Here is a 25,554-nt window from a genome sequence, read left to right as displayed (position 1 = left end):
AGGGATAGTTTTATAACAGGGTGGAGTTTCTCCTCACTTGACTGAGAGGCACTAAATGTACACACAGAGGAAATATTTATGCCGTTGCCACCAGAGGCCTGAGATATCGTGCCTGATTTTCAATATGCAGGAGGGCTCGGTCGATGACCAATGTCTACCCGCAGCACTCACATGAGGAGGACCTTATTAGGGCCAAAGCTTTGATAGGTCGAAATCTCTGACACTCAGCGAAGGCAGAGAGTCTAAATCAGGCTTCCCTACTTAAAAGCTCCTCCTTGGGAACACAACACCATGCACACCAAAGTGCCTATCAGCCACCATGAACAAGGCCATAGATCTGATCTGCTTTTATTAAATTATCTGATTGTCTGTGGAGCTCACAAGTTGGCTGGAGAGAAAGTTTGCTAGATCATTCAGCTCAGCTCATGACAGAGGCTCTCAGCTCTGTGCCTCTCCCAGCCTGTGAAGTCATTTCAAGGAAGACCTTGATAGAAACACAGTCCTTTCACGTCTGGAGTTAAAGAAAGGGGAAGGGAGAACAAAAGACTTCTTGGAGTGAGACAGAGTGTCACTGATGCTTTATTTACATGCGTCACCATCTCTTTTACAAACTAGATTACGGTTTTAAATGGAATACACAAGGCAATATCTACAAACACCAAGGAAAGTTAAGTACTGCATCTCTATTTCATTTGGAAAAGGGGAAGATTCCCAAATCAAACTGGTTTTGACTCTTGAGAAGAAAGGTGGTAGAGTTAATTCATGGCAACATATGGTTGGACAAAATCCTCAGTAAGAATGCAATATGATAGTGTTCGCTTGGAAAGAAAGGATGAGGTGCTTCAAACCAAAGTATCAACTGCTGGACTCTTAGGTGTTTGAATATGGCCATGCACCATATTTAATTCTAGTTTGGGGTATGAGCAAGAAATTGGAACAGGTAAGACAATTTTACAGATACTGTATACAGATTTTTTTTCCATTCATGCAACTTTTTTTTCTTAAAAAAAGTTAAACATGTGAAGCCAAAACGCACAATGTATTTTTTTTAATATTAACTAATTTTTCTGGTCCTCCTTCACATCTGTTTACATTTCCTGTGTACATAATGTGCTAGGACAAGTATACGAGAGAAGACTGATTGCCAGGCAATGAGATAATTTTAGAGAAATAAGTGATCAGACACAGTTTTTTAAAGCAGCCACACACATAATTCTGGAGTGTGGCAGAGGCCTCAGAACCAATCATTCATCAAAGAAAAATACACACAAATAAAACAAGAGGAAAATATTTCATTCATTCAAACTGCATAAAATGTTATCCACTGAAGATTTAGATCAAATAGAATATACTCTTTTCAGTTACTTGGGCATCTGCGTTAAGATCTCGTGCGCAGACATGATTTCACGAGGCCTTCGCTATCCCCTCATTGTGCCTGCTGCCCCCAGTCTTCAGGAGAGGCTGGCTTTTTCGTACCTCTTTGCCAGTGATTGCATTTCTACAAAAAACTCTGCTAAATTAAAAAATACAACAGTATGCCTAATCATACAACGTTCCCCAAATACACCAAGAGAAAGGAAATCAGAGTTAGAGCTATCAGGGTTTTGCTTCTGCTTTCAGAGAGAAAGGGTAACATTCGCATTTCCCTTTAGCAGCCCATGGCATCAGCACGCGATACCGGACTGGCTGGCTGTCTGCTTTACTCTGGCCGGTCTCCCCAAGAGAGTCCAACGGTCCTTCTTCCATAAGCGGGGTCCACTGGGTGTAGGCGAAGTCTGTCCCCACTGTCTTTAACAAGATTGGAAGCCACCTGAAAGGGCACCCTGAGACTGGGCAGAGCTGTCCTGAGCTGTGAGTCGTGAGGTCCTCCCCTCAGGGTGAAGTGCCACACACAGAACACCCGAACTCAACACCAAACACACACACACACAGCCCACCTCGTATCACACGTGTGTGCACGATCCTCCCATTAACAGGAAAGACAAACTTCTGAAATTTTTAAAAAAATATGTTTCAGCAATCAGCCTATTGCAGAGGATGCAATAAAGGAGCTCCAGCTCAGCTTCATTCACAGTTAACAGGTGCGCTGACCCTGGCAGGCAGTTCTCACACCAGGACAGGGAAGGCTTATGATAAAGTTCTTTGCTAACTTTGGTACAAGGTATCCGGTTCTGGAGCCCGAAGAGAGAACAACAGAACCCCAGAGTGCATGTCATGTTTTCAACATTAGTTATTCTTCTAATTTCCCATCAAAAAGTGGAAAGCTCCCTAGAGCAGCTTATTTAGAGGCTGAGGATAACCTGGAATAGTTCTCATCAGGATACAAACATGACAGCTGCCAGGCCCCTGGAGGCGAAGTATTCCACCGAGATGCTCCGGATCAGAAAACTTACTGTGAGAGACCCATGACACTCAGAACTCCACGAAGCAGCCAACAGTTTGCCCTTCCCGAAAGCAGCATCTCAGTGTAAGACACAGAGGCCGTAGGCTGCAGCTCCGCCCTGTCTGACCACCTTAGGACCTGCTGAGTCCGGGGGAGCCTGGCCTCTGGGTGGATGGCCAGCTGGCAGTGGCCAAGGCTGAGAGTGCTGCTGCTGTGATCCTGGACGGGCCTAGTCCACCTCCCTCCCGAAATGGATGCTGGCACTCCACTTTGTCCTGATCTCAGCTCTCCACAATGCTCTACATGCAGATACTATTCCATTATTACAGAACAAAAAACCCAACACATTCAAAGTACCCCTTCCCCTCCATTTTCCTGATGTGCTCTGTGGCTGCCCTGCTCTCAGACCTCCACTGTCCCTCCCTCATGTGTTTTAGATTAAATTATAATCTGGTTCTAGGACATTTTGTAAGACATTCTCCCTGAAATCTAACAAACACTGAGAAAAAAGGAGAATAAATGAGATGCCACATGTCTGAAAGGAATTCAACATTTTAAAGTTGAAACATATTTGAGAGTTGCTTTTCTTACTCCCAAAGTAGCTCCCGGGGTCTATAAAACTGCAAAGGCAAATTAGCTATTTTGTTAGTTTGCTGTTTGAGTTCAGGAGAGAAATTCTCAGGGCCCTCATGCCATAAGCACTCTGGATTCTCCTATATCTGACCCCCCCTCCACCTTTCCATCCCCCCAGCTGCTGCAGCTGTGTCCAAAGGGCATCCCCACGCAGACAGCATCACCTAGGAACCCAGAGGCAGCCCTCCTTCAACGATCCCGGACAGTTCTTGTGTACAGTGGACTACCAAAAAATCAAGGAAGTGGCTAGATTATAAAGGAATATAGTAAGCAAAAGTCTGTCTCACTGACAAGCAGACCACGTGAATAGAATACATAGTTTTAAAAATTATACATACTTTTAAAATGAAGATTATAAACGTGTAACAGTTTAGAAAAGGCAATATGCTATAGGCTGACTATAACCACAAGTGCACGACAATTTACAGATTCAGTAAAAGGCAGGGTGAAATCAACAGGGCCATCACTCAAACACGACAACCCGAGAGAGGCGGGAGAGACGTGTGACAATACCAAATGGAACTTTCATTATGCTAGGAGCTGTTATCACCACCAATATCACCCCCCAGAGGAATTATGAAGCGAAGGTGCACAAGGGGGCCCCTGGCGGCTGGTGGTAGGTGCAGGGGTTGGGTGGCACGTCTGTGTTGGTGGGAGGGTCAGTGCCCACTGCACGGTGCAAGCGTCAGCGAGAACTCATGCAGGGAAGTCTGTGCTGAAATACTAGCCTGTATTCCTAACGTCCATGCAGAATGCTCCATTTTTGTACTGTACATGATAAAATTTATTTATACATTTATATACCTAATGCTTTTTATGCAAAGAAAAGAGTCTTCACATATCACTTTGGAGAAGTATGCATATGCTGTGCTAATCAGAGCTTCATCACACCAGTTTTTCATATGTACCCAAGGTGTTCCCAACTATTCTGTCTGCCAAAGAGGGTAACTAACATAATCACACTTTCCAGGTTAAACAGAAAGCACCTATACAGCACCATAACTTTTTGAAAACAAAACAAAATGAAATCCATAGAAGCAGAAAGGTGGAGGAAAAAAAAGTCAAAACTGCCCTATCTTGTACTTCCACTGTGTCACCTGTACAATTACAATCTAAGCTTTTATATATATATATTACATATATATATTAGATTGTGTGTATATATATATAAAAATCAGTTTGTATGCTATTGCCTCTCACTCATACACGTCTAGTAGATCCGATTATACACAGCAAGGCTGAAAATAATCAAGGGTACTTTAGGAAAATAGTGACTCTGGTTTGTACTTTCCATACATTTCTCAATGTAGGCTTAATGCTCACCTGTAAGTTCATTTCTTCTGCAAAGCAAAACAGGACTATTTTTTCTTTTCTCCTTAAAATTAAATCCTTTAGTGGCATTTGGCAATGAGTGGGCAGCTGAGCTGACTTCTTTCTTGAAAAGACCCTGATTTCTAACCAGCGTATCATCACCGTTCACTGCATTAGCTGAGGATAATGCCAGGAGACCAGAGGCTGGACTGATCTGGCAACTGCAGACCAGATGCTGGGGGGCTTGCCCCACCCCCAGCCCCCTGACTCAGAACGAAAACACACTGGGTCGCATGCAGCACTCCATTCGCTGGGCCTATACAGGGGTCAGTCCTGGACTGGTGCGCACGGCAAACAGTTGTGCCATTGTTCAGTTTTTAGAAAAGGATAGCTTTCTACCAAACAAAAGAAGAAGAAACCCCCCCTTCTGGTTTTATGTGATTTGTTAGTTTATGGAGTTCCAAGGGCTCAAATGCTTGTGACGCCCAAAGCTAGAATAGTAACTGGTACAACATTTTCCTTCTGTTTTTAAATTTGCCAGGGGAAGGATGATTAACATTTTAACATAAAAATACTGCAAGTTAATGCATGTGAAAAACTCAGAAAGTCAAAGGAAAACAAACACAAAAACGACACTTAAACATCCCATAAACCATCGTGATATGAATACACCACAGAATCGCCAACAGGAGCTCAAGGTGTGCTCTGAACGAGGGTGGGTGGTGCTGACAGGGTGCTGTCCTTCGCTGGCAGGTGGCTCACCACCCTGTACAAGGAAGATTTTGCATACTTTATATAGAGAGTTCTGTTCCAAGGGTAAGTGCTTCACCCGGGGTGAGGGGCCATTAACAGTCTCTGCTGGGTTAGGAAAATGGTGCGGGATTCACAAAGGTGTTAAGCTGTAAACGGTATCACTGTCCACTTGCTGAGAGCAGATTTGGCAAAGGGTTTCTCCGTAGGTCTTGTGTCAGTTTGAGGGTCTGCAGGAGAAAAGAAGAAAACCAGAGATGATTAAGAACGTTCAAACAGCAATCGTACACACCTCCGGGTCACACCTCACCAGCCTCCTGTCTCCTCACCTCACCTCCGAACGCAGGGTACTCACAGTAAAGCTGTTTGGCCACACTAGCTTCAAAGCTCTGAACACCTAAGGACAAAGCATGGAGACTACTTACCTCATTTCTGTGCTTGATGACAAGATGCTCTCAAGTTGAAAAAGCCTAGAGGAAATGAGGTCATTCATCTTGGGAGGTTAACAAAGAAAGGCAAGTTTAGGGGTGTTTTAGTAGGCCCTTTTTTTTCAACCTAAGATTGACTGATTGGAGAGAGAGCGAGAATATGCACACACGTCCACGTGTGATAGGGGAGACGGGCAGAGGGAGAGGGCGAAGGAAAGAAGCAGACTCCGTGCTGAGCGCAGAGCCCAATGTAGGGCTCAAACCCATGACTCTGAGAGCATGACCCTGAACCCAAACCAAGAGTCGGGTGCCCCGTTAGTTGGCCCTTTTAAGTTAGGTAAATCCAGGGAATGGGATTTTTCTCTAGACTTCTGGATTGAGGGATGTCCTGGGACATGGACCTTCCATGCTAAAACCAGAAAAGTTGGTCACCCTAAGCAGATCAGCTATGCTTTTCTGGTTCTCTCCCACTGGCTATATGGACTAACCAACCTTGTCTACCATCAATATCAGGGGAGTTGAAATGGCCACTTTCCACAAAGGCTTACTCAGTCTGCACTGCTGGACGGAGATCATCTTGACTTCCCTCACTTATTAAAAGATTAAGTAATCTCTAAGTGGGCTGTATAGGAATTTTTTTTTATATTAAAAGTCTGCAGAGGAAAAAAAAATTATATAACACACACATATGGCCAAAAAACCCTCCCACAAAATATCCCTTTAACAGTTAACTATTTATTATTATTTTGCCTTCAATAGTCTTCCACGGTGAGACACAAAAGAGGTCCTCTCAGACCATCTGAATTACATGTCTTAGCAGACTTCATGCGACCTCTGAGCCCAGGAAAGTTAAAGCACTAAAAAAAAAAAGGTATACTCACAGAGATGTAGCTAAAGGAATTGACACAACAGACCTCAAGACATAAGACCTTTTGTTTATGAAGACAGTATCAGCTGTCATGGTAGGGAAAAAATGGCTCTAGGCTGAGAAACGGATAGAAAAGCAGGAGGGAAGCAAGCTGAACTCACCATCTTCTCATCAGAGAAGGTAAGCAAGTCATGAAATGTACACCGTAAGCTCACAGACACATTACACACATCTGCTTCCTACTCTTTAGACCAGATATTATCATAGGTTCATTTGGAATTTTCACAAATGTACTTATGACGTGAATCTTTTCTGTGGCTGGGCAGGCTGGTAATCTCAATTTTCACTACCAATATTTAGAAAGATAGAGGGCTTAGTATTGGTAATGTTACACACTCATGGTCACAATTACCCTTGTCACAGCTCCAAACAGAAGCACTCAGGGGGTTTTATCAGAGACAGCAACAAGAAAGAAGAAAAAAAGGCCCTTTTTTCACCATCCATCCCCAGTATTTAATTTCCCTGGCTGATAGAGTTTTTGCTTTGTAAAGGAACTAGACAGTATTATCCTGGACTTGATTTCAGAGCAAGAAAAAGCTAAAACAGAGGCACCTGGCTGGCTCAGTCAGTGGGGCATGTGACCCTTGATCTCGGGGTTGTGAGTTCGAGCCCCATGCTGGGTGCAGGGATTATTTAAAAAAAAAAAAAAAAGGCAGCTAAAAAAGACACCAGATCTAAGTATCGGTGAAGAATTTAGTCTCCTAGAGCCAGCCAGTGCTATTTTAGCCACTCTACCTGGGACCCCCGAGGAGTGAACCGATAGGATTACAGACACGGTTCTTTGGAAGGGTATTAGGTTTTTTCCTTCAAAATAACACTTAATAAACCACAATCTAACATCACTATGCAATTAGTCATCAGGGACGATGGTCCCCAGGTGCCAAGGGAGAAGCTGTAAAGCATTACCTAATTCAGACCCCATCCTGGTTCCCTCTGGTATTAATTATTCGGCCATGAAAACCAGTGCATACTGGGAAGGTGACACACTTCATTCCCCAAGTACAGAGGCAGGGCATGTAGCCTGCTCTAATGCTGGAGCTGGGTCAGCATAGGAGGAAAGAAGGCAGAGGGCACCTTTAACCCCCAACATGGCATCACGTTGAAACCAGGGGCAGGAGGCCGACAGTGGGCCATCTAGAGCAACAGCCAACAGCAATCCCCAGGCCAAACACACATTCCCTCCTCAAAACACCCAGAATCTTCAGGGAACATCATCATTAAAAAGAAGACACACTGATCAGGACTCATTTCTGCAGAGTGGACTTGGGGCCCCTGTGACACTAAGTCGTGGCACTCCCTGGGGGTCTCCCAGGCCATACTTCTCCGCCTGCAAGGGAAACCTCACGTGCTTAGAGGGGAGCCAGGAAAAGAGAGGCCCAGGTCCAGAGGCAGCTCGCACACGGACAACTGTAATAAGGAAATCCGACTCCACAAGACAGAAAGGTGACCTGTTTTCTCTGTGACAGAAAGCAAGCAGATCGTAAAATATTGTGAACATATAAAGAAATCAGATAAATGTTGAAGGGAAATACAAGCATTCTTCTAGAAGAAACACCAGAATCACCATTCACTAGGAAGACCTCGTGATTAAAAATAGTCACAAAGAACACAGCTCCTTATCTGCCTTAGATTTGCAGCGGTTCTTTGGTGACTCACTGTTTGCCCATGTGTATCTGACTCCATCAATGACTGAAAGAATACAGGGGGGCACTTTAAATGATAACACCAGCTCCTGAGCTGGGAATTTAATGATACTTAGATTGGGTACAGGTGTGGTGGGTTTCGATGAGGCTCCCCCATTCTTAACAGAGTTTAAAGTAAGATGTTTAAGTGAACGGAGGTTTGAGTATGCTGACACTGATTGTAAGTTTAAAAACACATCGAAAAAGCAAAACTTTTGGAAGGAAAAGGAAACATACAGCTGAAGTATAGCTATCACTTTGCAGTTACTAGGCAATAGGCCAACTAACAATAAATATGAAAATGTCCTTAAAAAAAGAAAAAAGAAAATGCTGTCCTGTCCCATCAGTGACTTTCCTTAATGGGGAGAAGATCCCCTCTCTTCCCCTTCCATGCCCATAAATAAGTTTGAAATCAGACTTTTGATGCAAGGAAAATGAAATGGGGAAGCCAAATGATGAGACCCATTCTAAAAATATCTATGGATGCTGTCATCTGGTCTCTGGTGAGAGTAAGTCCCTCTATAATCTTGGCATCTGTAGGGAAGACAAGTTTCTGCCTAATTATCACCACTAAATCACATGATGTTCTAAGAAAGGGCAACGCCTCCAAAAAATTCTACACAAAACATAACAACCCCAATCAACTTTAATCCGGGAATAAAACATAAAAGTTCCTACTGCTGTCCTCCCACAACTTAACTTCACTGTGACAAATGTGGAGTTCTTAGCAGTGCTTTTATCTTTTTGGCACAGAGGAAAGGAACAGGACCCTAATACCAAATATGACACAGGAGAAAAATAAGCCAGTAGCATGAAACTCTCACATCCACAAATCCATGAAGGTTATCCACTGCTTTCCTAGCTAAAATGGAAGATGTTTGGAGGAAGTCTGCCTGAAACACAAAATTAAAGTAAAACACCACTTTCCCTACACTTTCAACATAATTTAGGCCAAATTTGCAATCCCCAGGACAAGCTGGGTACTAAATATGGAACATTTAGGACAGAAAAAGAATCAATGTTCACTCGATCTGACAGGGAAACCTCATGTGGAGTTCAGAGAACAGGTGTGGGCTTCAGACTATGAATGTTTCCACCCCTGAGGAGAGAGCAAAGAAATGCCTGCCTGCCACCATTGCTGCTCTGCCCCCAGAGAATCTCTGGGACACCCAATCCATCACGAGCCACAGCCATCTGCCACCATCCAGCTAGGCCTTCAGAGCTGTTGTCACCCCAGGAAAGACGACATTTCTGTGGGCCTTGGGTTAGGCAACCACCAAAATGGGAGTAGTTCCCTTGGGGTCCATCTTCACAGCCAAAGCATGGGGCAGCTCAAGAAAACAAGTAACGGGTCCAACACTTCGGCTTAATTTGGTAATTTTCCCAGGTTGGAATGGGAAACAAAGGCGACTTATAGAAGCACCTGAAAGCCAGGCTGGCGGTCACTGTGACAGCAGGAGCCTGACAGATTAAACTCCAGCCCTCTGCCTGCAATGCTGGCCAAACAGTGCCATCCCCCAGGACTGCCAGAGAAGGGGACTGAGGTGGTGCAGCTCTAGAAAAACACATTTTGACAAACGCGGTCAACTTGCCACTTTGGACACTGAATAGTTTATGAGAGAAACGGGATAGGGATGGAGGTTCTGTCCAGGCTGGAGGCCAAATCTGTATTCAGTTTGAGGAGCTTCAGTGAAGGAAAAGTCAAGTTTCTAGGAAATGGAGTCCACAGGCTCTGATGACTTTTTTTGAAAAAAATATTTATTTGAGAGAGAGAGAGAGAGAGTGTGTGTGTGTGTGTGCCCGCGCGCTTGCGGGGGAGTTGGGGGGGCAGAAGGAGAGGGAGAAAATCTCAGGCACACTCCCTGCTGAGTGCAGAGCCTGATGCAGGGCTAGATCTCACAACCCTGAGATCACGACCCTGAGCTGAGATCAAGAGTCTGATGCTCAAACGACTGAGCCACCCAGGTGCCCCTCAACTAATACAACTTTTAAAAGTTAATTTAAAAATTTAAAACAGTATTTAATATTTACCTTCTCCGATCTTTTCTGTATATCCTAGCATACATCCTTCATTACAAGGATCGAAATTAACAGTCTTGCTACTCTAACTCTCAAATTGCTATGACTGCTTTAGTGATTGAGCACTTACAAACAAGAGGGAACTGCAGTACAGGAAGAAATGCGTAGAGCCATAAACCGTGACCTGAATATCGCATGTTTACATCTGCCTGTGTGACTCTTCACTGCATTTACTGGCTGAGGGAGGGCATGACTGGGAGCGTGCAGCCACCTCCTCAGGCTGGGGATGCACTACATCCCTGGGACTTGGGACTGCACGTGTAGGTGTCCATCTAAGGGCTCTACAACCAGCTCCAGAAGAGAGGGGTTGCCAGAGAGGGGTCGCCAAAGTCTTCTTTGCCTACGTTAGAAATACAGGGTTTTGAAGACCATCTAATTTTTCCAAAAGTGATTCTGAAATTGAAAACACAAAATCAGTTGTTTTAGTTCCACAAATAGACCAAACCACTCATCTGCCTGTAAGGTATGACCAGGACACGCAGGTGACACAGGTGGTGGCCAAGAAGCAACAATTATACCAGTGCGACAGAAGGAGGAAACCAAGAAGGGAACTGAAAGGAGGGTCTGAGGGGTGGCTCCAAGACTGACAGACAAAGGACTGCCCTGAGGTCAGCAGTCTGACCAGGAGTGTAGACCCCAGGAGTGAGGAAACCCACACTTTTAATGGCTATGGGAGGCCCTCATGCCCATGCTCAGCCTGGTTAAGTGCCTGAACTCCCTTCCATGGGACCCCCTACCCCAGCCAGCAGGTGGCCTGAACTGAATGGGGCTGGACAGGGAGTGCTTTGGCTTGAGGCGTTCAGGCAGCAGGCAAAAGGGACACCTTCTATCATATCTGTAGGTATGTGGGCTGTATTGCCTTCTGATCATTTCTAAATATACAAATGGCCAATGGAAGTTCCAATTAATTACAGTGGCAATGTATACTTGGAGACCCGCTGGAAACTAATTTAAAATTTCAACATCTGAATCTCTGGCCTTCTCTTCTTGGCCATTGCATTTCCTTAAGGAGTCAAACACTCGACACAGACATGAATAAAGAAAAAAAAAAAGAAAAGGAAGAAAGAAAATCTTATGATCCAGACTCTTTCATCAGAGAGAGAGAAAGAGACGGAGGAAGGAGGGGGAGGGGAGGAGGGAGAGAGAAGACATCCTGATATGCAAACCTTCAATCAAACCAAGACTGGCAATTAACGTTTTATCCTCCAGAAACACTGGAATTACCTTTCTGAGGCTTCCATGACTAAGTAATTCTCATCGTTTAATAAATGAATACCATAGATTTTAGCCAAAAAGAGGTTATTAAAAAAAAAAAAAAAGGAAATCTAGAATTACAGAGTACAGGGAAGAGAAGCAAAGCACAAGACCCGCACCCAAGCACACAGCAGTTCCTCAGGCAGTGGTGTGTTTCCGTTCCAAGCCTGGTCCTGCTTCTGCGGGAGGAAAGCTCCTGGAGATGAACAGCCCATTTTCTCCGGGTTTTCACTGAACTAATAGTTGGAAGAGATCTTAAGGGCACAGTGACCACATTTTCTGAATTCCAAACTGTGTCACATTAGCCAATAAGGGGGTAAACCACTGGCCCTGGGGGTGGGGGTGTCCAGGGCCAGACCACCGCCAGCATCAAGCTATTTATTGTGTGGCAACTTTCGGCTCTCAAGAGAGCCCTAGGAGGGCTGGAACAACTCTTTATTTCTCTGCTTGGCTTGTGATGGGCTGGCAGTGGGAAGGGGAAGATCAGATTTCCAGGCTCCCTACCAGCAGGAAGAGGCTACACTAAAAGGGAGCAGAGAAGGGGCAGGGGGAGGTTGTTCCCTCCGCAGAGTGCTATCAGTCTTTTGGATACTGACAGGCACCCCACGGAAGGCCAAAGCCAGACAGCTAGGACTTCTCAGGCAATCCTTTAAAGATGCTAAGGGAACACGCTGGGTACCACATACAAACCTCCCCATTCCATCTATGTCAGAAGTTCCCTGTTACTGAAACAACAGTTTCTCTCATGGGTACCTCCAAACTGGTAGGCAGGACTTCTAGGGGGTATCCAAAGTTTCACACAACGGGCAATTGCTATACCTTTTTAATAAAAAAAAAAAAACCCAGACTCATTCTAGTTTATTGAGTAAAGTACTTGCTCTTTCTGCCAACAGTGTCAAGACTGGCTTGGCTACCTCCCTTATTCCGTATTAACCTCTGGAGCTGCTGTCAGTAACAATAAACATTAAATAACTTTTTAAAGTTGCCAAAGGACATTAGCCCAGGTAAGAGCTCTGTGGGAATAGGTCTCCATTTTAACCCCATTTCACAGATAAGTAAACTGAGACTGAGGGAGATGAGTGACTTGACTCTGACACACAGCCATGAAAATGGCAGCCTTCTTTGAATCTCACAGCTCCTCTGCCGTACCACACAAATGATACTTAACTTGGAGTGGGTTGTAGGGGATGCTGAAGTCCCCGGTTCCCATTACAGTGGAACCCCTGGGACAGTGAGCTGAAGTGGGTAGCTGGCTCATGTCTTTAGGGGTTTCCTTAGAACACGGGTCCTATGGTTTCTTGAAGAAAAAGGATCTGACTCAAGATATCAAATAAATTTAGGAAACACTGCAATCCTATCCTAGAAGTTTCATAACGAATATTAACTTTCAAGGCTCTGAGAAGACTGGCTGGCAACAACCCTATTTCACTTTAACATGGTATTCCTCAAACTTATTTGACCACAGAATGCATTTTCTACTTAATAACCATGAATACCTTAAGGATCTAGTATTCTGTGGAACACTTTGAGAAACACTGACTTACAGGACCTCTAAATATCAGAAGTGTCACACTTCTGATTTTCCAAAAACAATTTTCAAAAAATTTTCAAAACAAAATTTTAATTCATTTTTGTTTTTGGAACTTAAAACTTGAAAACAATTTGGAAAATGGGAGAAAGCAATGTTTTTACATCAAATGAACACATCAACAAATCCAGGGTGAAGTGGATGATGTCTCTTACAAGGTGGGGAATCTCCATCTTGGAATGAAAATCCAGTGTTAAAACCTGCATCTCCAAGTCGGGAAAAGAAAGCAGTCAGCAAACATCCTTCTATCTGCGCCAGGAACAAGGCAGAACCCTGGCCAATCTCTCCAGTGACAGCACAGAGGTAAATCCTGACAAGCCCCTTTCTCCCATCTCTATCAAGAAAGGGAAGCCTATGAGAAGCACTGGTTGCACTCGGGGAAAGACTGTACTTAAAGAAAACGTTATTTATGAGATGTTGAATATAGAGCATTACGAACCCTGGAAACAGAAGCATTTAATGGGAGCTTAAAATTTACAAGAATTTCCACTAGTAATTCAGGTGATTTTCACCTCATTTATTCATGCTCCACATAAGCTCTGTGGCCAGAGAGACCTTGCAGAAAGCCACTTATAGATGCAACTGCTTGAAGCAGAGTCACTCAGGCTCTGTCCCTGTGGTCCGGAAGAGCAGCCTCAGCGCTGGATATCACCGCTTTCCAGGGAAAAGAATGTATGTAAGGAGTGTACCAGCCTCTGCACAGAAAACCCCTTTTCACAGCTGTGTCAATTTTCCTTTACTGTTGTCAACACTAAAAAGATCCAGACAGCCATTCTCTCAAATGAATGACAGTTCAGACTTCAGGCTTTTTTAAAGGTAAGAATGAAGATCCCTGCAGATGCAGAATTCTTGAGACGGGCATACTGTAACAACAGACTAGACTACAGCTCCAAGTGCAAGGAACAGACTACATTCTCCATGCAATACGTACAGATTCATATTTATCATACGTTACACTGCCTAACAGAAATATCTACATCAAGAAAAAAAAAAACCACGACACAAAAAGCCTACATTGCCTGTATTTGGTTAGAATTAGTCCTATTCCCCAACATGATTACATAACAGAATCACAGCATTCAGATATCAGTTCAGCAAGTATCAAAAATTTGCTCCTTTTGGAAAGCAGCCTGAATATAAATTCTAAATGGCCTCCAACACTAGATCCTGCCATTTCCACACTAGTATACCACTGTTTCTTTATAGTTCTGTATCATCACGTATCTCTTACTAGGGCCACTTCACAGACAGAATGTTAGGTTTCGGGTTTAAAATTACATATACTATGCACTTTTGAAACTCTATGATTCTATCCTCATCGACAGATGAGAAACCTGCTATTGTGAGAGATATGCTGGTGATGTGGCAGAAGCAGGGAGAGAACGACCCCTCTGCTCTCCAGCTGGGCCTTTTCTGGTTGATGTTTTCCAACCTTTATCGCAAAGTAGTATAAAACTAACTACAGGGCTGCTCCCCAATGGGGTCTCCAAATGTCAAAAGATGAAGATGAATGAAAGAGCTTGTGAACTTAGGCATCTTTTGGCCTCAAAACTACAGTGAGACTGAGGCTGCCTGCCCTCTGCGGGGACACAAATCAGACATAGGAGGGTTCACTGGATGCTCGGCGTTGCAACCACCACACCAGCTTACAGATATCTCTGCTGCCAGTGCGCAAGTTCGTACACCAAGCTTTATGAGAGAAGACAGTGCCCTTCACACCCCAGGAGCTGGCACTCATAAAAAGGTGTGGTTATTTTTTTTCTTTTCCAGATAGACCCACAGGTCAAAGGATTTTACACATGGTCTAAGATGAATGACGTGTATGAAACACCCAGCCTTCCAGAGGAGCACCTCTCCGTGGCTCTCCAGCAAGGCTGTCTGTCAACTGGACAGAGCTGCTCCATGAACTCCACAACTAGAGGGCTCTAATTTAGGGTCACAAGACCTTCCGTTAAGCCAGGAAAGGAGTCTGGAGAATACCATGACTACTAGTTTTTTTTGTTTTTGTTTAAAAAAAAAAAAAAAAAACCAAAACCCAAAAAGTCATTATAGAACAACTCTTAGGAAGCTGGGGTGCTTAATTTGGGAGAAGGGAGGTCTGAGGTTAAGACCTCAGGCCTGTTTTGTGAATTCAGGAGAGTCTGTAACAACGTGACAGCCACAAGTTTATAAGTAAAGAATATACTTCAGGACATTTGTGCTCCTGGCCGTTTAGAAGAGCAATTCATTCCAAAGCAATATGGAAATCCTAAACTCAGAAACCATACTCCCTCAAAGCCCCCCATTGTCTTTAGGATGTTTCTTCTCTTGTTGTGATCACACTGAGTTTACCTTCAGGAAATTTTGGAGACTTTTCATTCTTAAATGAAGAAATATCTTCTCAAAACAATCTCCCCAAAATGTTCTGAGAAAAAGGTGACTAAATGACCCTATGGTCCCATTAGGGCATAATAATAAAACACATTATCCCAAAAGTAGTTCTTTATCATCCAAATAATAATTCATTAAATATATTTTTAAAGTGTATTTAATATCTCCCTTAAAATTGTTTATACAATCTTTCAAAATCACACACAAGAAAAGTCTGCTCTTCAACTACACTTGAAAAAGGAGACAAGAATCGATAGTATGTTTTCTTCTGAACTACCTCTTCTCAATGAATTAGAAAGAGGCCTCCTTACAACTACGCCAAAATGAAAACTTGTGTCCTTAGAAGAAACAATCACATTCCACTTCTTAAAGGAAGACAAACTCTTTATCCTTCTAAAGGCCAAATATCTACATTTCACCAGTCTGAGTTCTGGTATGGGACTGAACTGGCTGGCACGCAGGCCAGTCACCCTATTTAGCTTCCATTACAGTCTTTCTACCGTCTCAAGGGCTATTAAATGACTGAAAACAGATGTCTGAGTTCCATTAGGGGCCTGCTTATGCCTGAGAAAGCTGAGAAGCCTTAGCGTCACAACACACGTGACACTCCCCTTTCTACAACTACTCTGTGAGCTGCCGTGAGCTCACCATAGGAGACCCTTGTAATTCCTTCCCAGGGGCAGAGGGTTAAACAAGGCTCAGGTTTTAATGGCTCTGAATCCCATTTCCCCTTTACACTAGTTAAAGAAGGGTGTAAGTGGCTTGCCGAGACGTTTTTTAAAAGAGGAGCTGGGACACAGAACAGAGCCCTTGAACATGGGTAGGGTCTGGGGGTATAAACCCGTCAGAATACCCCGGTGCTCATCTTATTTCTTAAGGGGCGTTTCAGGGCAAGCCTGTGTGTTATCTGCTACACTGGCTCCAGTTCAGAGCGCTTCCTATTTTTTCCTACCTAGAGAAAATTAGGGAAAACTATCACAGTTCAAGCCATTCAAAAATACGGATTCTGGGTCCAGCTGTGTGACCTTTGGCAAATACTTAACCTCTCTGGGCTCCCTGCTTACTCATCTGTCAGTCAGTATGTTTACCTAATTACAGTATACATATTTCAGCCCACTGCAGTTTTACAAAGCACTTTCACATACTTCAGTGCATTTGATTCTTGTAATAATCCCGTGAAGTAACAAGGGGGCGATTATTCCCATTTTATATAACTGGAAATTGAGGCTCAGAGGCTAAGTGACACACTCCTGATAGTAGCCAGAAAGTAGGAGAAGTAGAACTGAACCGTTGATTTCATTTCCAATAAAATGTTTTCCTTATCACATCATGTTGTGTGATCTTTCTGGTTCCAACAGTATTAAAATGCCACAATTCAGAAAATCCCTGCTCCCATTCACAACCCATGTCACTGTTTGGAACCTGACCTCACTTATACTTCAGGGAACAAGAAGCAGATGAGCAAGTGCTCTCTCTCTGTCATGTAAAAACTGTTTTCAATTTAATTCTTTGCTCTTTTAAATGTGTAAATGCTGAACAGTAACTAATAAAGAAGATTAGTTCTACGGTGAGGAATCTAACAGATCTTGCTTTTGGTGGAAATACTCACGCATGAAGGAGTCCAGAATATATATTCTACAGTTAAATTAGAAGTACCTGCAACTGTTACTTTACTGGAAAAAGATGAAGAAACCATAACATCGAAGATCAACAATGGCAGTGTTGGACTTGAGAGGCTAAGAACGTCCTCCGGCTGGGTCCTTAACCTTGAAGTTTGTGTGACCTAAGGTCCCCTCTCCCTCCCCTTCCATTCTATCTTCATCCATCAAGTAGGGAGACCTGTGTCATGGGTAAGCGAGGGTGACTGGATACAAAGAAGAATGAAATCTCTGAATGTGTGTATGTTCTTTTTACTGGCAGTAAAACCCCTGAGCTGTCAGTAAATTGTGGGGAGGGGCACCTGAGGGCCCTGTTCGACTTGGAGATGAAATGGTTGGGAGCCATGTTACTGTGTACCACTGCTCCATGGTTCTCAATTTCTCAATGTGGAGTAAAGTGCAAAGTAAATAATGGCCTCCCCCATCACCCCCACTTTGTTATTAAATGCCATAGCATTGGGCACTAACCTGCTTTGCCCACTTCCCCTTTCCTCAGTGATCCTTCAGCCTGGGACCCAGCTCTGAGATGAGGCCTGCTTAGCACCAGTGAAGTTCCCCACGTTCAAACCAACAACATTCTGTGTGGAGATGAGGGAATCAAAATTAAAATCCAACCCATCAGCATCCATGAGTTCGCTACGGATAATGGACTCCATGTCACATTCCAAGCTCCCATTGAACATGTCCAGGTCCAAGTCGCTGGGGAACTTCTCATGGCCCATGACGGGAAGGTTTGCACTAGTTGAGTACAAGGAGGAGCCTGAGAGAGAGTCCGAGAGGGTTTGCATAGACTGGCTGACAGGAGACTGTTGCTGGTGTTTAACTGACCCAAGGCTGCTGGAGTCGCTCAAGCCCATGTTGCTGACAGAATTCGACAAGGCACGGCTGCCACCGAGAGCGCCCTGGGTTTGGTGCTGGTGGTGGAGCAAGTTCTGATTGACCAAACTCCCCTGGTTAGGCTGGGCGGCAAAGGACATCATTGGGTCATTTCGAAGCATCACGTTCCGGCGGGAGTTCTGGGCAGACACAGCGGTGCTGGCCTGAGACATCAAGGGGTCTGACTGGGTCATCATGACATCACTGTGGCTGAGTGAGTCTGAAGTGAGCAGGTCCTGGAGTGTCTGGTTGCCATAGTGGGACATGGAAGAGAAGGTAGCTGGCTTATTCTCTTGGATGGTCTGCATGGGAGACTGGCGCAGGGAATTCAGAGACGAGGGTCCAAACACTGTGCTGTTAAAGGAGCCAGTTGGAGAACCCAGGCCGGAGCCCTTGGTGGTATATGGGAAGCTAGAGCTCCGCTGCATGAGCCCTCCAGTGGGCGATGGCTGGGACGATGGGAGCGTGATGTTATCCAGCAGGTCATCCATGAGGTTGTCAGACAGCCCATCATTCAGATTCATGGTGCCTGCCATGTCGGTCAGCCGTGGTAGCTCCACGGTGCACGGCTTACTTACAGAGGGTGAGAGGCTAGCTGAGCTGCTGTAGAGCATGGGGGAGAGAGGCGCGTCATCATCCTGGACGTCATCCAACTCTGTGCTTGCCAAGATGGGTGACAGGCGGCCGCTGACGGTGCTGGCATTGGAATTGGTGCGCGAGCGGAAGTCTGTCCATGCATCCAGCTCATCGCTGCTGCGTGACGTGGGGCTGCCAGGCCACTTGGAGAGCTGGGAGGGACTATCATCTGCTGACTCAGGGGCTGTCTGCAGGGCTGCCTTCTTTTTGGCTGCACGGCCACGGCTCTTGGTATACTTGTTGCTGTTGTCCATGGAGACAGCCCGCCGCCGGGGTGCCTTCCCACTCTTTCCCCCATCAGGGTTGATGATCCACCAAGAGCTCTTGCCAGTCCCCTCATTCTGGACCCGCATGAACCGGCTGTGCAGTGACAGGTTGTGCCGGATAGAGTTCTGCAGAGAGAAAGGAAAATGCAGGATATGAGACAAAATGGTCCAAAACTTAGGCACCCAGAAGAGATAGTTAATCAGACTGATTTGGGGGCAGGGGGACTCCTTAATTTTGGAGGTTAAAAAAAAAAAAAGACGAACATTTGTATGATATACCCCCATCCAGGCTGGAATTCAATGACAACATTGTAAATGGCCAAGTTTGGTATTTAGGAGGTGGGAGATGGTTTCATATCCAGGAGATGCTGGAAATGTATAAGCTCAATGATGTTGTTTTTCCCAAATTCCTAAATTTTGTTGTCCATTCTATAATTCTATTTCCTATAGTGAAGTTCACACTTACAATTTATTACCACAGCACTCCCTCCCTGCACTTTGCAACAAACCTCCCTGGCTCTCTAAGGGTTTTTAATCACTTGGAAGGCCATTTTATCCACTAGTGTAAAGGCAGCATCTACCTTTTCTTAACCACGTCTATAAACTCAGAACTGGTGTGAATTGTTACCGATCCTTTCTATGACTCCACCTCTTCCTGCCATAATTTCACACCTCTCCAACAGGCCTAAGAAAAAAAAAATGGTAGAGTAGGATTTGCTGAGTTGACAGAAATAGGCAAGGCTCCCATTCAGAAAAATTCCAAATAAACTATAGAGATACTTCCCCTTAAGGCAATGGTCTGAGCACAGTAACTTCCTTCCAAAGAGTACAGTATGGAAAGGAGGTGAAAAAGTAACTTTACAGTAGAAACACACTGTCTCAGGTGATGAAGGTCAACATCAGTAGGGCTAAGTCATGTTGGTAATATGCATTCTTGATGTGATGAAAACGGCACCCTCTTTTGTAGTCTTCCTTCTAAAACCCACCACCCCAGTCTAATTATGAGAAAAACATCAGACAGATTCCAATTAAGGGACATTTTAAAAAATGCCTGCCTGTTCAGTACTCCTAGAAACTGTCAGGTCCATGAGTAACCTAAGGAAGAATGATGATTAAATGTAATGTGTATCCTGGATGGGATGTTGGAACAGAAAAAGGACATTAGGTAAAAATGAAGGGAATGTGAACAATGACCAATCTGAATAAAATATGGACTACAGTTAATACTAATATATCAATATTAGTGACCAATGTACCAAACTAACCTTAGATTAAGATAAGATGTTAACAATAGGGGAAATGATGTTGAGTAATATGAGAACTCTGTACTAGTTTTGCAACTTTTCTGTAAATCGGAAACTATTCTATATTAAAGGGTTAAAAAAAAAAAAAAAGAAACAGGGCAAAATATCTTCAAAAGCCTAACAATTGCAGCCATCTTGCAAGATCCTCCTCTTGGCTTGGTAGGTAAGCCTGGTTGGCTAGGCTGACCCAGATCCAGTCCTCTCTCTGCCACTGATCAACTATGTGACCTTGAGCGAATCATTTAATCCATCTGCAACAACTTTATTTCTCTATCTTCATTACAGCCATAACAACGTCCAAACCATCCCTCCCTGACAGGGATGATGTAAGAAAGATATATGATAATATACTTCAGGAACTGGTCATGCTACCAAGTCAGGGTGTTCTTTCACTGCTATATGAGTCCATGTGGAGACAGCTCATCACCTGACGTGGCTCATTCTAATCTGTAAAATGCCTCATGTGCAGTGAAAGAGAGGAGCTGATGGTATTCTCCACATCCGCAACAGCACCTACAGGCCAGATGAGTTTTAATTTGCAAGTTAAAGACAAAAGGTATTGCCTGATGCTACATATTAAATACAAACAATCCTAAAAGTTACCACAGTTTTTAAAAAATTGGCAATCATCAACTGTATCTGTGTAGAAGATGCAAATACATGTGTTCTACCAGAATGTTTTTAAAACACAGAAAGTCAGCAGGATTTTACCATAAGTAAATAACCCAAAATACTCAGTGTTTCCCACGTATATGTTCTCATGCAAGGAGGGCCTACAGTTCAGGTTGGGCAATGAACATTTACAACCATGGGTCATATGTTGGCATTTCTATCATGGCCATAAAGACACATGTGAGAGGAAAAAAACAGGGAACATGCTGAGTATCTGATGAGACAAATGTTGCCCCAGAAACTATATACTCTGATGTACTCTTACGTTTTTGAAAAAATAATGGCATCTCTAGTAATGGTTCAGAAATCACGTTTCTTTAAAAAGCAAAATACTTTATAAAACAGATATGAAGCATGCTCTTAAAATTCACTCTGCAGGGTTCAAAAAGCAGGTAAGTGCAAGGTGGTTCTACTACCTGAGTACTCAGATGACTAGATCTCTTAAATAAAAAACTTAAACTTCTTGGTGAAAAAACAGGAAGGTTCTGAAGCTATGTGGGAGTAATGTGCAACCGTGGCCAGCCCACTTTGCTCTAGATTTTGGAAAGAGTTCATAACACCACCTAGGATTAACGATGACCAATCTTATGTATTGGGTTACTCCCCCCCCCACCCTTTAAAAAGCACTCAGGAGGGGCGCCTGGGTGACTCAATGGGTTAATAAGCATTTGCCTTTGGCTCAGGTCATGATCTCAGCGTCCTGGGATCGAGCCCCTGTTTTGGGTTCCCTGCTCAGCAGGGAGAGGGCTTCTCCCCCTCCTTCAGCCTCTCCCCCTGCTCACGTATGTGTGTGCTTTCTCAAATAAATAAAATCTTTAAAAAAACAAAAATTAAAAAATTAAAAGCACTTAGGGAACAATGCATATTTTCTAAAGATATTATTTATTTATTTGAGAGAGAGAGAGAAAAAACACGAGTGGGGGGAGGGGGAGAGGGAGAGAGAAAATCTCAAGCAGACTCCCCAACTGAGCACTGAGCCCGATGCAATGCTCAATCCCAGGACCCTGAAATCACAACCTGAGCCAAAATCAAGAGTTGGACACTTAACTGATTGTGCCATCCAGGAACCCCAACAATATATATATTTTTTAAATGTATTTTTACTTTCGACAACTCCAAACCTGAACCAAACTGGAGGGGAAGGGGAAAGCAACGCTTTATAGAACTCCAAAATGCCCTACTTGAATTTTCTAATGGTCATCTATTACTACAGCTCTAAACCTCAATGTATGTGTATAATTTAGTAAAATTACAAGTTACAATTGGTTAAAATTTGAAGACAGAAATTAAGCTTCTGTAAGGGCACATGGTGAAGGGGCTGGCATACCCACATCTCAGACCAGAACTGCAGGGTGTCAGAGCCCAGGTTCCTGATCTCGAGGGTTAAGAAATGAGAGTCTCCCTGATTTGAGCACTGCCAGTTACTGGGCCATAATTTTTAGTTTCATGGTCTCTAATCCTCATAATAAACCTGCAAAGTTGGTATCAGTGCCCTGGTCACATAGATGAAGGCTCAGGCTCAGAGATATTAAATAACTTACACAAGGTCACACAGCTAGTGTCTATATAACCCAAAGTGAAATTTGTTTTCCAAACTCCAATCCAATGCTTTTACTATAACTTTTCACAGTTTTGTCACCAAATTATTTAGAAGTCACTGTTTGAGCTATTTGTGCCAACGTTTAAAGAAACATTTAAGAAAGAAGGATATAAAAGGCACAACCTTATTCTGCTCAGAGAAAAAGCTTCTTTTCGGGGCACCTGGGTGGCTCAGTCAGTTAAGCGACAGGCTCTTGACTTTGGCTCAGGTCATGATCTCAGGGTTGTGAGATGGAGCCCTGTTTCTGGACTCTGCATTGGGCATGGAGCCTGCTTAGGATTCTCTCTCTCCCTCTGCACCCAGGCCCCTGCTCTCTTTCTCTCTTAAATAAAAAGAAAGAAAGAAATAAAAAGATTCCTTTCCAAAAAAGAAAAAAAAGCACAACCTTATTACTATAACTTTGTTTATGAACTAGGGATAATCATTTGATGGGTCTTTCCTAAATTAAAATTTTTTAAGCAAGGTCTTTCAGAAGAACTGATCTGAAAGTGAAGGCTCACACGGCCCATGTTTGTACTTGTCTACTAATTGGCCATAATAGCATTCACTATAGGGAGAGGACAGTGGCCACCATACAAACCAACATTAACTGCCCTTAGATTCTGAAATAAAACTTGATTTCTTAAATCGGTGACTTGCTTCAGTTTACAATCTCTTGTTTTAGAGTTTATTAGCAGAATGTACGCCCTAAGGCATCCTGCCTACACAACACTCAGACAGGCTTTTCCAGTTACATTATTAAGACAACATAAAAACTGCCACCACCCCTGTGACAGTCCCCTATCTCAGCAGCCTCTATTCACACAGGCTGGTCAGCTTTCCATTTACAAAACCCATAATCTGAAGATGGGCCACTGACAGAAGGCCAACGAATAGGGCCCCTCTGTCCATTTCCAGTTCAAATGCCCCCTCTCACCCTAACAAGTTCAGATGCCAGGAATGTACTCTGATTTTCCTCACAGGTCATGATTCTAATCATTAGTTTCTCTACCTAAATTTTGGAAACAGGAAAAGGTAAATAAATAAATGCCAAATAAAATGTCAGCCCCTGACATTTTATTTGTTTCCCCACACCTTCCCTGATAAAAAAAGTTAATGGTGATATGATTTCTATGAGGTTTCAAAGCACCACTCCCTCACGTCAGTCCCAGGAATGAGAAGTGGGATTTATAAAAACCGGCAAGCCAACTGTAGAATCTTCTTATGATCTATGATTTCAGTTCTCGAAAGACCTCTGCATTAGGTCTGTAAATTAATTTCCAACGTACTGTGTATATTTTAAACTATAAAACCACCACTACAAATATTCTAGGGTTTTCCTCTAAGTCATGTATCATACCGGTCTATATGTCTACGATTTTACATTAGTTGGGGGATTGGGAACTGAAGTAGAGGAGGAATAGTCTGACAGGACTAGAGTGATTGTTTCTAATACACATTTTGAAATACGTTGTGAGCCAGGCCATTGTTAATTGGCTGAAGTACTAGGGACACGTGTTCATTAATGCTAAGGTGATAAGGTCAATACTAACAACCAGGACTTGAGCACAGGCCATTCTGTCACCACATTTACTTACTAAAGGAGCCAAGAAGCTACTACAACCTCAGCCCAAAATCATGTGAAGAATGGTTATCTGAGTTCACGCCTAAGAAATCCAGATACTGATGAATTACAGGAAAGCAAACATCTTCTAGGAAGAAACTTTAGTGTCAGGTTTTCTCCAACCCGGCCCTAAGATTTAGAAAATACTTAAATCACCTCTAACACAACATGTCTGAAGAGAGAGCAGAGATAAGAACGCTCTTCATCCCATTTTATGTCGATGCTATTTTACAAAATGATCTACACTGAAGCGAGCCCCGTCCCAGGCAGAAGTGCTTCAGATGTCGTTAAATAGTAACAGAACTGGCCAACCTGTGTTCTGTGTGGTTGCAGATGCATTTAGTGGCCTAATCCTTCAAGGAAGTATGTGCGGAAGGTGTGTAAGGGAGGGAGCAGGAGGGAACCCGCATTTCACAGTCATGCTGACTGGGGGCGGGGGCAGAGCCTAGAGATTTCTTTGCTTGGTCCTCCTCAAAGAAATGAGCATAAAAACGACTGTACTTATCAGAATCTGTTAATTACCTCTTGCTATCCTGAAAGACAATTTTCTACTGTAAGATACATTTACTGCTAATATTAAAGTACAGTCATATATGCCAACTAGTTGTAAAGACAGACCCAAAACAAATGAGATTAGGTGTCAGAGAGAAACTGCCTAAACTGAACAAGTATTCTCCACTGGTACTTTACAAAGTGGATAACCCACACACGCAATGTAAGGTGGCCAATGGAGGGGGTGGTGGGCGGGTACCCCGGCTCTGACATTTGTCCAGTGACCTTCAGCAACTGAGTTAACCTCGAATGCCCCTTTCATAAATGAGGATAAAATTACCCTCTCTGCCTAACTCTAGGATCCTCATGAAGGTTAAATGAAATTACGCATGTGAAGTACCCACTGGAGTGCCAAGCACAAAGAGGCTCTTTACTGTCAGATCCCACATACGGAAGCAGTGACATCACAAACGTTCACTTACTGTTTTCCGAGCACCGTATAATTTAAGCCAAAAGGTGAGAGGGCGGCTCCTTCCAGGAAAATACTTCAGACTCTTAAAAGTATTTCAAAGGTGCCGTGTCATTCGGGAGTGACTGGTAATTTCCTAACTGTTGCTACCCTATGTCCACTCCAGCCCCTTCCAACCCATGTTTACCTTGTGGGGACTGTCCACTAAACCCAGACGCCAGCTGCATGTGCCTCCCCTGGAACACAGAGAGGGTTTTGTCTGGAAGCAACATGTGGTATCAATTTATCTTTCTCAGCAACGGCAACAAGGAATCCACTGACTTTAAAAATAAAAAGGGAGTTGTGTAATTTAACTCTTAAAGGCCCCTGCCCATCCTCCTTTTTATGAAGACAACGCCTCCCTCTCCCTTTTTTTTTTTTTTTGTGCTGTCTCAAAAGCAGGAAAAGGAGAGTCATGGCTGTCAACTCCTAAGCCAGACCCACTGCTTCCCACCAGGCAGATCGCAGGCATCCACCTGGTCCTTCTAAGGGATTTCAGTGGGGACAATCTGCACAGGATTGCCTTTAGACAC

The 25,554-nt window shown here is 43.7% G+C and overlaps 1 protein-coding gene across 2 annotated transcripts in view; it reads right to left on the bottom strand.

The window, feature by feature from the left end:
• Positions 1-563: 563 nt before the first annotated feature.
• FOXO3 (forkhead box O3) overlaps positions 564-25,554 on the bottom strand; it is a 120,611-nt gene continuing 95,620 nt past the window's right edge. For both annotated transcript variants that reach the window (XM_034668951.1, XM_034668952.1), the window contains exons 3-4: positions 17,533-18,968; positions 564-5,307 (exon numbers count right to left, since the gene is read on the bottom strand). In XM_034668951.1, coding sequence (XP_034524842.1) covers positions 17,568-18,968 — 1,401 coding nt within the window. In that variant the 3' untranslated portion in view covers positions 564-5,307; positions 17,533-17,567. The remainder of the gene's footprint in view (positions 5,308-17,532; positions 18,969-25,554) is intronic.

This window comes from Ailuropoda melanoleuca, chromosome 10, assembly GCF_002007445.2.
Source record: "Ailuropoda melanoleuca isolate Jingjing chromosome 10, ASM200744v2, whole genome shotgun sequence".
Classification (NCBI taxonomy): domain Eukaryota; kingdom Metazoa; phylum Chordata; class Mammalia; order Carnivora; family Ursidae; genus Ailuropoda; species Ailuropoda melanoleuca.
Note: the sequence above shows the minus strand (reverse complement) of the source record. Positions and strands in the feature narration are given on the sequence as shown.